Here is a 15754-nt window from a genome sequence, read left to right on the forward strand (position 1 = left end):
GGCTGGCTAACAGAGTGGGTATCTGGTTTAAGGGCTATGATATATATATATATATATATATATATATATATATATATATATATATATATATATATATATATAATATAAATATATATATATATATATATATATATATATATATATATATATATATATATATATATATATATATATATATATATATAATTATATCTTTTTTCTTTTAAACTATTCGCCATTTCCCGCGTTAGCGAGGTAGCGTTAAGAACTGAGGACTGGGCCTTTTTTGGAATATCCTCACCTGGCCCCCTCTGTTCCTTCTTTTGGAAAATGAAAAAAAAAACGAGAGGGGAGGATTTCCAGCCCCCCGCTCCCTCCCCTTTTAGTCGCCTTCTACGACACGCAGGGAATACGTGGGAAGTATTCTTAATCCCCTATCCCCAGGGATAATATATATATATATATATATATATATATATATATATATATATATATATCTTATTATACTTTGTCGCTGTCTCCCGCGTTAGCGAGGTAGCGCAAGGAAACAGACGAAAGAATGGCGCTACCCACCCACATACACACGTATATACACAAACGCCCACAGACGCACATATACAAACCTATATATATATATATATATATATATATATATATATATATATATATATATGTATGATTTATTTAGTACTATGATGGTCTTCACCTGGACGTTCATTTACCCTTGCCGTCTCACCTGAAAAATAAAGAGAAATATGCCCAAACCACTTCAGTAAACCCTCTTCAGCTCAAACACAATCTCTTATGGGTTCCACATTCTCTTACCCTATCATTTCCTATTCGACCAACCCTCCTCACACCTCATACTGTCCTCAGACACTTTACTCCCACCTCATCCACCCCTCATGCACGCGTTGCCATCTAGGTTCCACGCCTCGCATCCTTACAACACCGACGGGACTACTTTACCATCGAACATGTCCATCTTTGCCCTTATTTCAACGTCACTTTTCAATGGGCTCAGTATATATATATATACATATATATATATATATATATATATATATATATATATATATATATATATATATATTATCCCTGGGGATAGGGGATTAAGAATACTTCCCATGTATTCCCTACGTGTCGTAGAAGGCGACTAAAAGGGGAGGGAGCGGGGGGCTGGAAATCCTCCCCTCTCGTTTTTTTTTTTTTTTTTTCCAAAAGAAGGAACAGAGGGGGCCAGGTGAGGATATTCCAAAAAAGGCCCAGTCCTCTGTCCTTAACGCTACCTCGCTAACGCGGGAAATGGCGAATAGTTTGAAAGAAAGAAAGAAAGTATGAAGTCTGTTGGGGATGAGAGAGCTTGGGAAGTGAGTCAGTTGTTGTTCGCTGATGATACAGCGCTGGTGGCTGATTCATGTGAGAAACTGCAGAAGCTGGTGACTGAGTTTGGTAAAGTGTGTGAAAGAAGAAAGTTAAGAGTAAATGTGAATAAGAGCAAGGTTATTAGGTACAGTAGGGTTGAGGGTCAAGTCAATTGGGAGGTGAGTTTGAATGGAGAAAAACTGGAGGAAGTAAAGTGCTTTAGATATCTGGGAGTGGATCTGGCAGCGGATGGAACCATGGAAGCGGAAGTGGATCATAGGATGGGGGAGGGGGCGAAAATTCTGGGAGCCTTGAAGAATGTGTGGAAGTCGAGAACATTATCTCGGAAAGCAAAAATGGGTATGTTTGAAGGAATAGTGGTTCCAACAATGTTGTATGGTTGCGAGGCGTGGGCTATGGATAGAGTGGTGCGCAGGAGGATGGATGTGCTGGAAATGAGATGTTTGAGGACAATGTGTGGTGTGAGGTGGTTTGATCGAGTAAGTAACGTAAGGGTAAGAGAGATGTGTGGAAATAAAAAGAGCGTGGTTGAGAGAGCAGAAGAGGGTGTTTTGAAATGGTTTGGGCACATGGAGAGAATGAGTGAGGAAAGATTGACCAAGAGGATATATGTGTCGGAGGTGGAGGGAACGAGGAGAAGAGGGAGACCAAATTGGAGGTGGAAAGATGGAGTGAAAAAGATTTTGTGTGATCGGGGCCTGAACATGCAGGAGGGTGAAAGGATGGCAAGGAATAGAGTGAATTGGATCGATGTGGTATACCGGGGTTGACGTGCTGTCAGTGGATTGAATCAGGGCATGTGAAGCGTCTGGGGTAAACCATGGAAAGCTGTGTAGGTATGTATATTTGCGTGTGTGGACGTATGTATATACATGTGTATGGGGGGGGGTTGGGCCATTTCTTTCGTCTGTTTCCTTGCGCTACCTCGCAAACGCGGGAGACAGCGGCAAAAAAAAAAAAAAAAAAAAAAAAATATATATATATATATATATATATATATATATATATATATATATATATATATATATATATAATAATAATAATAATAATAATAATAATAAGCATATACCCGGTGAGAGCAACATCAGGGTGGTTGGCGGGCGCCATAGGAGCTTCCTCCGCCACCAGAAACAAAAGCAGATCGCTACCTCCACTCATCAATGGCTCCCGGTCGGCCGTAAGTGCATCGTAATGAAAGCTTCTGAGGTTTACGCCCTCCTCGTATAATCACTCGATAACCAGATGATTAACTAGATATCATCTGGTGGGCTCGATAGCCAAGATGAGGCAAGTGATAATTAATTAAAGGTCGTAAGAGCTTGCCTCGCTACCGGACGCGTCCCGGACTATTTACTTTTGTTATTGTTTCTCGTAGTCCGTCGCTGCCGCCGTCGCTGAAAGCATCGTTATTCAGCGCGTATTTCAGGGGTTCGTTAGGCCTACATCCGATTGGCTCCGTGTTCGATTACGTCATAACCATCACATGGGGGTAATTGGATGGGTGTACCCGGGAAACGTGCTCATTGGTCGAACGAACCTTGAGCACCGCCATGATTGGTCACTGTTGACGTCATGCTTGAATACGTGCGGAAAATCGGGTTGCTTTAAGACGTTTCTCGTATTGTTTCGTCAGATGAGAATCCTTCGCGAGGGAGTCTTGCGCGCAGCTCCAACTCGATGAATATTTGAGAAATTTCTTGAATATCAAAATAGAGAATCTGATGTCATGGAGGGAGTTAGTGAGTAATGGAAAGACTCCTGATATGGTGTGTCGTCCACTCCTAGCGAATGGGGTGAACGAAGAGACGCGTCGCTACTTTTCGGTCAGGCGCGCCTGTAAGTGGGCAAGTCTGGGCAGTGAGGGAGATGCCGCCCGCCTGAGATGTTTGGTAGGGCGTGGAGTCACTCCATCCTGCTGGCGCGCCCACTCCCACTCCCGCCTCTACCACGCGGGGCAAGACCTGGCCCAAGGGGCAAGACAAGGCCAAGGACTGCATTTATAAGCCGCCACGTGCCAGTCACGGCCCAGGGCATGACAGTCTTGGGCAAGGTTTGGCCCAGTGCCAGATACGGCAGAGGGCAAGATGGAGTCATGGATGCAACGTGCAAGCTGGCTGCTCAGTCTAGGAGAAGAAGAGCAACGAGCATGATGCGGCCAAGGGCAAGATGTGGCCAAATACAAGACAGGTTCAAGGGCAAGATGTGGCCAAATGCAAGACAGGGCCAAGGGCAAGATGTGGCCAAATACAAGACAGGGCCAAGGGCAAGACTTGGTCAAATAGAAGACAGGGCCAAGGGCAAAATGTGGCCAAATACAAAACTTGGCCAAACTCAAACAGGGCCAAGGATAGGATGTGGCCAAATAAAAGACTGGGCCAAGGGCAAGACTTGGCTAAATACAAAACAGGGCCAAGGATGAGATGTGGCCAAAAGCAAGACAGGGCCAAGGGCAAGAATTAGCGAAATACAAGACGGCAAGGGCAAGGCTTGGCCAAATACAAGACACGACCAAGGGCAAGACTTGGCCAAATACAAGACACGACCAAAGGCAAGACTTGGCCAAATACAAGACACGACCAAGGGCAAGACTTGGCCAAGCATAGGACACGACCAGCAGCAGGACTTGGCCAAGTACAGGGCACGACGAAGGACAAGACCCTGGCCAAGTACAAGAAAAAGATCAAGGATAAGGCTTGGCCAAGTACAGGGCACGATCAAGGAAAAGACATACGAGTGCAGGAAACGGCCAAATGCAAGATTTGGCCATGGGCAAGACTTGGCTACGTTCAGGACAAGGCCACGGGCAAGACCTGGCCAAGCACTGGATTACAGCTAGAGGCAGACCTTGGCCAAGTCAGGACAAGGCTAAGGGAAAGGCTCGGCCAAGCACTGGATACAGCCAAGGGCAAGTCTTGGCCAAGTACATTACACGTCCAATGACGAGATTTGGCCAAATGCAGAACACGTCCAAAGGGCAAGACGTAGGCCAAGTGGAAGAGAACATCCCGTCAAGAAGGGCAAGGGCCAGCGAGACGCAAAGGGGAAGGGGGAAAGGAAGGGGGAAGGGAGGGTAAGGGCAAGACCTGGGCACGGGAGGGCTGGGCGGGTCCTGAGCTGTGGGGAGGAGGGAGGAGGGGAGGGGGAGGGGGGGGGGGGGAGGTGCGGAGGGCAGTGATGGCGGACGCGGACAGAGTCCTGCCGCTGGCGGCGCGCGCTGCGGCCAACCATCGACACTCGCCATGCGGGAAATGCAGAAATACGGACACGCGGAGGGAACGAAGTGAAGGCAGCCGGGCGATAGCGATATGAAAGACGAGGTAAACTGATAAGGATGATCACACTGGTGAAGGAAGTGAAGGAAGTGAAGGAAGGGATTTTCAGTGCATAGTGGTGAATGAAGGAAGGAAGGAAGACTTTTCATGAAGTGGTGAAAGAAGAAGGAAGAGATTTTTAGTGGATGGTGGTGAAAGAAGAAGGAAAAGATTTTAGTGCGTAGCTATGAAAGAAGAAGGAAAAAAAAATTGTGTACAGTTGTGAAAGAAGAGGGAAAAGATTTTTGTGCATAGTGGCGAATGAAGAATTAAGAGATTTTAGTGTATTGTGATGAAAGAAGAAGGGAGAATATATTAGTAATGACACAGTGATGATAGAAGAAGGAAGAGATTCAAGTGCTGACGTAGTGATGAATGAAGATTAAAGGAAAAAAAAATATATAAATATATATTTATCATAACGAAATACATTGATGAATTCACGGAGGAAAGTGAAGGAAGGTGTCAGTGAAAGAAAACCCTCGAATCCATGAAGGAAGCGAAGGTTGAGGACTCAGGATAGAGACAGGCGCGGCTGGGCGCGGGCTAGAGAGAGAGAGAGAGAGAGAGAGAGAGAGAGAGAGAGAGAGAGAGAGAGAGAGAGAGAGAGAGAGAGAGAGAGAGTTCTGGAAGCCTGGTCATAAGGTGGGAGGGGAAAGCGTCGCAGGACAACGAGTAATGGAGAGGACTTCCTCGCGCGGAGGATGAACAACCAGCAGGGCAGCCATGTAAGTAGGTCCTCTGGTGTAAAGTAGATCTCCTGTTGTAAGTAGGTCCTCTGGTGTAAAGTAGATCTCCTGTTGTAAGTAGGTCTCCTGGTGTAAAGTAGATCTCCTGTTGTAAGTAGGTCTCCTGTTGTAAGTAGGCCTACTGCTGTAAGTAGGTCTTCTGGTGTAAGTAGGTCTCCTGCTGTAAGTAGGTCTCCTGGCGTAAGGAGGCCTATTGTTGTAAGTAGGTCTTCTGGTGTAAGTAGGCCCTCTGATGTAAGTAGGTCGGCGTAAGTAGGTCTGGCGTAAAGTAGGTCTCCAGGCGTAAGTAGGTCCTCTGGCGTAAAGTAGGCCTACTGTTGTAAGTAGGTCTTCTTGTATAAGTAGGCCCTCTGGTGTAAGTAGGCCCTCTGGTGTAAGTAGGCCCTCTGGTGTAAGTAAGCCCTCTGGTGTAAGTAGATATACGGGCGACTCTATCATGGTGAGCCTCGCCAAAAGCACCCACCAGGACGCGACACATACGTCCCTCTTGATCAACCATCCACCATTCCTTTGGTTTTTGTGCTCCTCTCTGGACTCCACTCTACTCCCATTCCCTCCCACTCGACCCAGCGCTGTACCTCCGTCGACGGAGCGGCGACCCCATTCCTCCTCCCCCTCACCCTCCATTCCTATCCTATCGACAGTGGAGTACCTCAGGGTACACTCCCATCACCCATTCCTTCTTCCTCCTCTCCATACATCATCATCTACGTTCAGCCACACTCCCATCACCCAGTCCTTCTTCCTCCTCTCCATACATCATCTACGTTCAGCCACACTCCCATCACCCATTCCTTCTTCCTCCTCTCCATACATCATCATCTACGTTCAGCCACACTCCCATCACCCATTCCTTCTTTCTCCATACATCATCTACGTTCAGCCACACTCCCATCACCCATTCCTACATATCCCACGTCACTTTCCCTTCCTTCATGAACCGAACGCGTTCCCTCGTTTCATTCAGACCTGTTCAGCATCGCTGACGACCCGACCGACCAATTACCTGGTTCATTCCAACAGACCAATTACCTGGCTCATTCCAACAGACCAATTACCTGGTTCATTCCAACAGACCAATTACCTGGTTCATTCCAACAGACCAATTACCTGGTTCATTCCAACAAACCAATTACCTGGTTCATTCCAACAGACCAATTACCTGGTTCATTCCAACAGACCAATTACCTGGTTCATTCCAACAGACCAATTACCTGGTTCATTCCAACAGACGGGAGAGGACGCACCTTCTACCTGTTATCTCTCCCGTTCTGAAAACGGGACAATTCAGCGCCGTTAACAGTACGACTCACGTCGGATCTGAGCCAGTCCTACGACGTGCAGCATCCACGTCTCATACGTCTGTACCCATTCCTTTTGTGAGAAACGTACTCATATTTACGGCGGGTTTTTATCGACTCACATAGTCCTTGTGAGCCAGAGTGGTACAAAGCTTGCTCACATAGTCCTTGTGAGTCAGAGTGGTACAAAGCTTGCTCACATACCGTCCTGTGAGTCAGAGTGGTACAAAGCTTGCTCACATAGTCCTTGTGAGTCAGAGTGGTACAAAGCTTGCTCACATAGTCCTTGTGAGTCAGAGTGGTACAAAGCTTGCTCACATAGTCCTTGTGAGTCAGAGTGGTACAAAGCTTGCTCACATAGTCCTGTGAGCCAGAGTGGTACAAAGCTTGCTCACATAGTCCTGTGAGTCAGAGTGGTACAAAGCTTGCTCACATACCGTCCTGTGAGTCAGAGTGGTACAAAGCTTGCTCACATACTGTGTTGTGAGTCAGAGTGGTACAAAGCTTGCTCACATAGTCCTTGTGAGTCAGAGTGGTACAAAGCTTGCTCACATAGTCCTTGTGAGCCAGAGTGGTACAAAGCTTGCTCACATACTCCTTTGAGTCAGAGTGGTACAAAGCTTGCTCACATAGTCCTTGTGAGCCAGAGTGGTACAAAGCTTGCTCACATACCGTCCATATTGCTTCGTCTTCCCTCACTCTGTTCTACAAATATCCATCACTTGTTCAGCTGTTCTCCTGGGCTCTCGCCACCACGTGTGCCGCAGTCTCAGACCCCCGCAGGGGCGGCCGCATGCGACTGGCTGGGGTATCTCCCTGCGGTATATATATGTGTCAAAATAAACCTCAAAAAAAAAAAAATTAGAAATATTAATTTCTCTTCCGAAACAGCGATGATTTGTGAAAGCCTTTCCTCCTCTCTCCCGTTTTCTCTAACCTTTCTATCTTCAAGGGAACATGTTTGTTATACTGTTCATACTCATGATCTTCCCTCACTGTGAACATAAACACTGGCTCATACTCCGGCCTGTGCGGTGTAAGTAGGTGTTCCAGTGTTAAGTAGGTGTTCTAGTGTAAGTAGGTGTTCTAGTGTAAGTAGGTGATCCAGTGTTAAGTAGGTGTTCTAGTGTAAGTAGGTGTTCCAGTGTTAAGTAGGTGTTCTAGTGTTAAGTAGCTGTCCCAGTGTTAAGTAGGTGTTCTAGTGTTAAGTAAGTGTCCCTGTGTAAGTAGGTGTTCTAGTGTAAGTAGGTGTTCCAGTGTTAAGTAGGTGTTCTAGTGTTAAGTAGCTGTCCCAGTGTAAGTAGGTGTTCTAGTGTTAAGTAGCTGTCCCAGTGTAAGTAGGTGTTCTAGTGTAAGTAACTGTCCTAGTGTAAGTAGGTGTTCTAGTGTAAGTAACTGTCCTAGTGTAAGTAGGTGTTCTAGTGTTAAGTAGCTATCCCAGTGTAAGTAGGTGTTCTAGTGTAAGTAACTGTCCCAGTGTAAGTAGGTGTTCTTGTGTTAAGTAGCTATCCCAGTGTAAGTAGGTGTTCTAGTGTAAGTAACTGTCCTAGTGTAAGTAGGTGTTCTTGTGTTAAGTAGCTGTCCTAGTGTAAGTAGGTGTTCTAGCGTATCTTGGAGTTAGGGTGTAAGTAGGTGTTCTGGTGTACGTAAGTGTTCTAGCGTTAGTAGGTGTGCTGATGTTAAATGTCCTTATGGACCTCCGCATAGGTTCGAATCGTGATTGCGGCAGTCGGTCCACAGTCAACCCAGCTGTTCATCATCCCCTTAGGGACAGGGCGATAAACTGAGTTCTTGCCTTAGGCTACTGTATTTGTATATATATATATATATATATATATATATATATATATATATTAATTTATTTATTTATTCATATATTGTATAAGCGCTACCGGACTCCCCCTATGTGGTTATGCCGCAAATGAAAAGTCGGTTTAGCGAGCCTACATCATTACTAGTTGGACGGAAAGGAGTACCTTATCGTCGGGGTAACTGCCATCCCCGGGGTTACTTAGCCCTCCGTTTCTCGCGTTAGCGAGGTAGCGCCAGGAAGAGACGAAGAAAGGGCACATGCGCTCACACAACCATTCTCTAGCTGTCATGTGTCATGTATCGAAACCACAGCTCCCTAGTCCACATCCTGGCTCCCACAGACCTTCCCATGGTTTACCCCGGACGCTTCCCATGCCCTGGTTCAGTCCATTAACCGTACGTCGACCCCAGTATACCACTTCATATATATATATATATATATATATATATATATATATATATATATATATATATATATATATATATATATATATATATATATATATGATCGTGGGGGGCAGACTGGCTGAAGGAGGGAGGTGGTGATGAGGTTTGGCTGGTCTTGGGAGAGCGACACTCCCTCGTACACTCACACAGTCAAGTGTACTGGTGTAGTACAGTACTTCACCATGACCCTGTGTACACCTCTGGTGTCCGCAGGTACACTGTGCTAACTCGAGGGGGGGTGTGTTGGGGGCGCTGCTGGAGTGTAGGTAGGCAAGTGGCGACAGTGTACATATGGCTGTACGTGTGTGTGTGTGTGTGTGTGTGTGTGTGTGTGTGTGTGTGTGTGTGTGTGTGTAATACACAGCCAATACATCATACGTCTCATAAGATTTGGTATATGGACACACATCTCTCCGATGCGGGTCGCACACATCGCTGATTCTTGCAACATGGAGAATATTTGGAACATAAAAATCGTCTGATAAACACAGGTAAACGATGAAAATTGCGTTATAACCGACAGATTTAACACTCAGAAGTATACTCAATACATTCATTTATCATTCCGGAATATACTCAATAAATTCATTTATCACAAATATTCTCAATAAATCCATTTATCTGCAATATACTCAATAAATTCATTTATCACTGAGAAATATTCTCAATAAATTCATTTATCACTCAGAAATATACTCAATAAATTCATTTATCACTCAGAAATATACTCAATAAATTCATTTATCACTCAGAAATATATTCAATAAATTCATTTATCATTCTGAAATATACTCAATACATTCATTTATCATTCTAAAATATACTCAGTACATTTATTCATCATTCCAGAATATACTCAATAAATTCATTATCATTCTGAAACAAACTCAATGCATTCATTTATCATTCCGGAATATACTCAATAAATTAATTTATCATTCAGAAATATACTCAAAAAATCATTTATCATTTCAGAAACACTTGATAAATTCATTTATTATTCAGAAAAGTACTCAATAAATTCATCTATCATTCAGAAATATATTCATTTATTTGTCACTCAGAAATATACTGAATGAACTCATTTATCACTAATAAATGTACTCAAATTAATATATCATCCAGAAATATACTCGATAAAATTCATTTATCAACCAGAAATGCACTCAATAAATTCATTCATTACCCAGAAATAGACTCAATAAATTAATCTGACACTCAGAATTGCATTCAATAAATTAATTCATCACCCAAAAATGTACTCAATAAATCAATTATTACCTGGAAATGTACTCAATAAATTCATTCTTCACTCAGAAATACACTCAAATTTATTAGTCACTCAGAAGTATACTCAATATATTAATTCACCTCTCAGAAATATACTCATTAGGTTGATTTATCTAAAATATACTCAATTAATTCATTTAACACTAAAGATATACTAAATCAATTCATTTATCTCAAATATACTCAATAAATTCCTTTATCACCAAGAAATATACTCACTAAATTAATTTATCACTCAGAAATATAACCAATAAACTCATTTATTAGTAAGAAATATACCTAAAAAATTCATTTATTCAAAAATATACTGAATAAGTTTATTTATCACTCAGAAATATACTCAATAAATCAATCACAGAAATAGTCTCAATAAATCAATTTAACCCCAAAAAATATACCCAATAAATTGATCATTCAGAAATATACTCAATAAATCAATTTATCACTCAGAAATATACTCAATAAATTGCTGTATCACCCAGAAATATAAACAATAAACTGATTCATCAGAAATATACTCAATGAATTAATTTTTCACTCAGCAATGTACTCAACAAATTCACTTATCACAGAAATATTCTCAATAAATTCATTTACCTGAAATACACTTAATAAATTCATGTATCACTCAAATACACTAATAAATTCATTTATCACTCAGAAAATTACTTAATAAATTCATTTATCAATCAGAAATATACTCCATAAATTCATTTATCACAGAAATACACTCAATAAATTCATGTTCCACTCAGAAATGTATTAAATACATTCATTTATCACAAATATTCTCAATAAATCCATTTATCTGAAATATACTCAATAAATTCATTTTTCACTGATAAATATTCTCAATAAATCCATTTATCACTCAGAAATATACTCAATAAATTCATTTATCGCTGAGAAATATTCTCAATAAATCCATTTATCTGAAATATACTCAATAAATTCATTTATCGCTGAGAAATATTCTCAATAAATTCATTAGTCTGACATATACTCAATAAATTCATTTATCACTCAGAAATACACTCAATAAATTCATTTATCATTCATAAATATAATCACTAAATTCCAAGTTCCTTACGAGAGTGTTTTCGTGTATATAGCGGACCAGCGCTTCCCGTGGTCCACATATATGACGGAGAAAACTATAATGTAAACTATATACATTTATCGTTTACCTTCGCTGATGTCTATACTAGATCCTAGGGCTATAGACACTAATATAAATTATATACATCTATCGTTTACCGTCGGTCACGTCTACAGTAGATTCTTAATTCATATACACTAATGTCGATTATATAAAAATCTATCGTTTACCGTCGCTGATGTCTACAGTAGATCCTTAGGCTATAGGCACTAATATAAATTATATACATATCTATCGTTTACCGTCGGTCACGTCTATAGTAGATTCTTAATCCATAGACACTAATATAAATTATATACATATCTATTGTTTACCGTTGCTGATGTCTATAGTAGATCCTTAGGCTATAGACACTAATATAAATCATACACATCTATCGTTTACCATCGGTCATGTTTAACGTTCAGTATTTTGGCGACAACGCCAAACCAGGTCCAGCGGCGGACCCTCAACCAGGTCCCACTGGGGGGTCTTCAACCAGGTCCCACTGGGGGGAGGTCTTCAACCAGGTCCCACTGCGGGGTCTTCAACCAGGTCCCACTGGGGGGGGTCTTCAACCAGGTCCCACTGGGGGGTCTTCAACCAGGTCCCACTGGGGGGAGGTCTTCAACCAGGTCCCACTGCGGGGTCTTCAACCAGGTCCCAATGGGGGGGTCTTCAACCAGGCCCCACTGGGGGGGGGGGTCTTCAACCAGGTCCCACTAAGGGTCTTCAACCAGGTCCCACATGGACGTAAATGGCCCGCCTGGACTAAACCCAAAGACCTCCCTTGCAAACAGACGTCCTCATCACAGACCAGTAACGTCTGGCACAGCAGGCCAACCTTGACAAGGTCTGTGTTCAGAGGGTCTCTGGGGGGGTCTTCTTGCAGTCATATCAAAGATCCACTGAAGACAGACCGTCTGGCACAGCAGGCCAACCCTGGCAAGGTCTGTGTTCAGAGGGTCTCTGGGGGGGGGGGGGGGGGGGGGGGGTCTTCTTGCAGTCACATCAAAGATCCACTGAAGAGAGACGAAGACGGTACTTAAATATGCCTCTATTTCATCTAGGTCGTCTGATTATTTCAAAGATTTCTGTTTTGTAATGTTTACCAAGTGTTCCATCGTCAATACATTGTACGGGATCACATGTCGCGCCACTTGACTTACCACTGTTGATAGGTAGGCTACAGCCACTGGGAAAGGAGGGGTGAAGGTGTTTAGGAGTGTAAAGCACTTTGGTCTTGTACGAAATCGTGACATATACTATCACACATGGGGAAACTGGGCGTCGAAAATGAAAAAAAAAAATATGACGATATAAATTCTTGTTTCCTCACCCGACAGTGTGAAGGGATCCTTCCGTCTCACATGGGAAGGATGTGGGACGGGTGAGCGGATCCTGCCACTTCACATCCTACACACTATAAGACAGGGTGATCCTCCTTGAGAAGGATTCTGATGTTACCCAGAACCTCCCATCTCTAAAAGTTCCTGCAGCCCCATGCTGCGCTACATCCAGTAGCAGAGACATGTAGACGCCTTGGTTTGTGGATGATATAGCTCTGGTGAGAGATTCCAATGAGGAACTCGTGATGCTGGTGTCTGAGCTTGAGAGAGAGAGAGAGAGAGAGAGAGAGAGAGAGAGAGAGAGAGAGAGAGAGAGAGAGAGAGAGAGAGAGAGAGAGAGAGAGATGAGAACAAATGAAAAGTTGTAAGTTGATGTAAATAACAGGAAGGAGAGAGACGGGTTGGTTGCTGTGAGAGTTAGACTAAAGAGAACAGTTGGCATTCCTTTTTAACCTGGAGGAAGTGGAGTGTATTTGACACCTGGCAGTGGATGTGGCAGCGAATGGAAGTATGGGAGCCGAAGTGTGTTACGGGATGGGCGAGAGGGAGGGGAGAAAAGTCATGGAAGAACTGAAGAATGTTTGGAAACAGAGAAAGTTATTTTTAAGGTTAAAGATGGATATGTTTGATGGTATAGTTATCTTGTCGGTGTGTATGGATGTGTTGCAAATGAAATGTTGGAGGACAATATGAGGTGTGGCTGGATCGAATAAAGAAATGACAGGATAAGAGAGAGAGAGGTGTGGTAGTACGAGGTGGACGTATGAGAGGGCAGAAGAGGGTGTACAGAAATGGTATGGACATGTGGAGAGGGCTAAGAAGGTATGCATGTCAGGAGCGAGGGATACAAGGAGGAGTGAACCAAGAGGAGGCAGAATAATGGAGTGAAAGATGATTTGAGTTGAGTGCTCGGGGCCTGAACATGCAAGAGGGTGTGAGGCCTACGAGGGATCGAGTGAACTGGACTAATGTGATATACAGGGGAAACCATGCTGTCACTAGACTGAGCCAGGGCATGTGAGACGTCTGGAGTAAACCATGGAAAGGTCTGTGGGGCCTGGATGTGTGGATAGGGAGCTGTGGTTTCGGTGCATTACACATGGCAGCTAGAGAATGGACGTGAGCAAATGTGGCCTTTCTTCTGTTATATATATATATATATATATATATATATATATATATATATATATATATATATATATATATATATATATATATATATGATTCCTTATTCGAAGAAATCGATAAAAGTAAATATTTCTGCAAAATAACAATAACCAAAGTCCTCATCTCAATTACGTAATGGGAGAAAACGAGGACCAAAAAGAGAATAAAATGCGATCCTGAGAGAAAACGTACCAGAGGATGTGATCCCATTCACAGAAAACGTTCGAGAGTAACGTAATCCCACAGACACAACATTAAGAGGATGTAAACACCACAGTTCCCACCACATATGCTCTACCACCACCACACTGGCTCTACCACCACCACACTGGCTCTACCACCACCACACTGGCTCTACCACCACCACTGGCTCTATCACCACCTCTCACAGGACGAGAAGGTTTTCATATATATATATATATATATATATATATATATATATATATATATATATATATATATATATATATATATATATATATATATATATATATATATATATATATAAAACTCTGGTATCTTCCTCACACTGGGTGATAGCCTGCGCCGCCGCGAGGTGGCGCGTCGCTGGCGACTGTGGGTCCCCTCCTGATCACAATATAAAAATATGGAGATTCAAAAATGTCTTCATATGAATCTTGAGAGTGTACGGGGCCAAGCCTCTGGACCGCTACGAGCTCTTCCCGTCGCCTATCATTTTACCAGGGAAGAAAACGAGAGGCGAGGTCTGCCGCGAAAAATGAAAGAAAATGGTTTAGGGTTTCTGGCGGGAGTGGAACTCAGTCGGTGATCCATAAAGTCTATTATGGGTCTGGGTGTGTGCGTGTGTGTGTGTGTGTGTGTGTGTGTGTGTGTGTACAGGATCAGAGAAATATGTGAGGTTGGGTTTGTGGTTTGCCTGCTCGCTTCCCCCAGGTCAACACCCCCCTCGTAAACTTGTCCAAGATCGTCTCTTCCCCCCTCAGCTCATGTGGACCAATGGAGACATTTTTGAAGCATCTCTTGCCACACACACACACACACAGTGGTGTGGTGGTTACCTTCACGAACCTCGATTCACGCACGAGTTTCCCGTGGGGTTCGAATCCTAGGCGCGAGAATCGGGCCATAGTTCGACCTAGCTGTTCATCCTCCTCTTGGGGTAGGGTCGATAAATGGGTACCTTGTCCTAACCTTGTGTGTGTGTGTGTGTGTGTGTGTGTGTGTGTGTGTGTGTGTGTGTGTGTGTGTGTGTGTGAGTGTGTGTGTGTGTGTGTGTGTGTGTGTAATTACCTAAATATCTGCCCCAATCTCTATGAACATTCTCTGTCAAAAAGGTTCTAGAATTAATGTATGGTGTCTGCATTAACTATGTCCCCAGTCATCTTATTCCATTCATTCACCGCTATAAAAGTATTTCTTTACTTGTGTTTTAACAAATTTCTTGTTAAATTTCATGTATGATATGTCCTCCGGTTGTTCTATCAATTCATCTCTCCAAGAACTGCTAGCTATTTAAATCATCTACCATGGCTTAACAACCTAAAAGGTTTTTATCAATTCACATCTAACTCTTACCTCTTCCAAAGTAGGCAATATCAAGGCCTCTATTTTCCCCCCTGTAACTCAAACTAAAAATTCTGGTCATATTCTGGCACCATCTTTGTTGTCCTCCTCTGGACTTTCTCTATCAGCTCTTTGTGCTTCTCCACGTACGGTGACCAAACTGAGTGTGTATGAGTATGTATATGTACACACATATGAGTAAAGATATGGTACATATATATACTCAGGGTTAAGAGACGAGGCAACGCCAGTGTAAGACCTCTCTCCCCGTAACACATAA

General features: G+C 42.9%; 1 protein-coding gene and 1 long non-coding RNA gene across 3 annotated transcripts in view; one reads left to right on the forward strand and one right to left on the reverse strand.

Moving 5' to 3' along the window:
• The window catches only part of LOC139749608 (uncharacterized), a 192302-nt gene that overhangs the window by 37391 nt on the left and 139157 nt on the right, over positions 1-15754 (reverse strand). The gene's annotated exons all lie outside the window — the stretch shown is intronic.
• Positions 4558-15754, forward strand: part of LOC139749348 (uncharacterized) — a 34634-nt gene continuing 23437 nt past the window's right edge. Inside the window, 1 exon segment of the mRNA XM_071663068.1 lies at positions 4558-5404. Within this exon segment, the coding sequence (XP_071519169.1) occupies positions 5381-5404 (24 nt within the window). The 5' untranslated portion in view covers positions 4558-5380.

The sequence above is a fragment of the Panulirus ornatus genome, chromosome 7 (assembly GCF_036320965.1).
Source record: "Panulirus ornatus isolate Po-2019 chromosome 7, ASM3632096v1, whole genome shotgun sequence".
NCBI classification, from domain to species: Eukaryota; Metazoa; Arthropoda; class Malacostraca; order Decapoda; family Palinuridae; genus Panulirus; species Panulirus ornatus.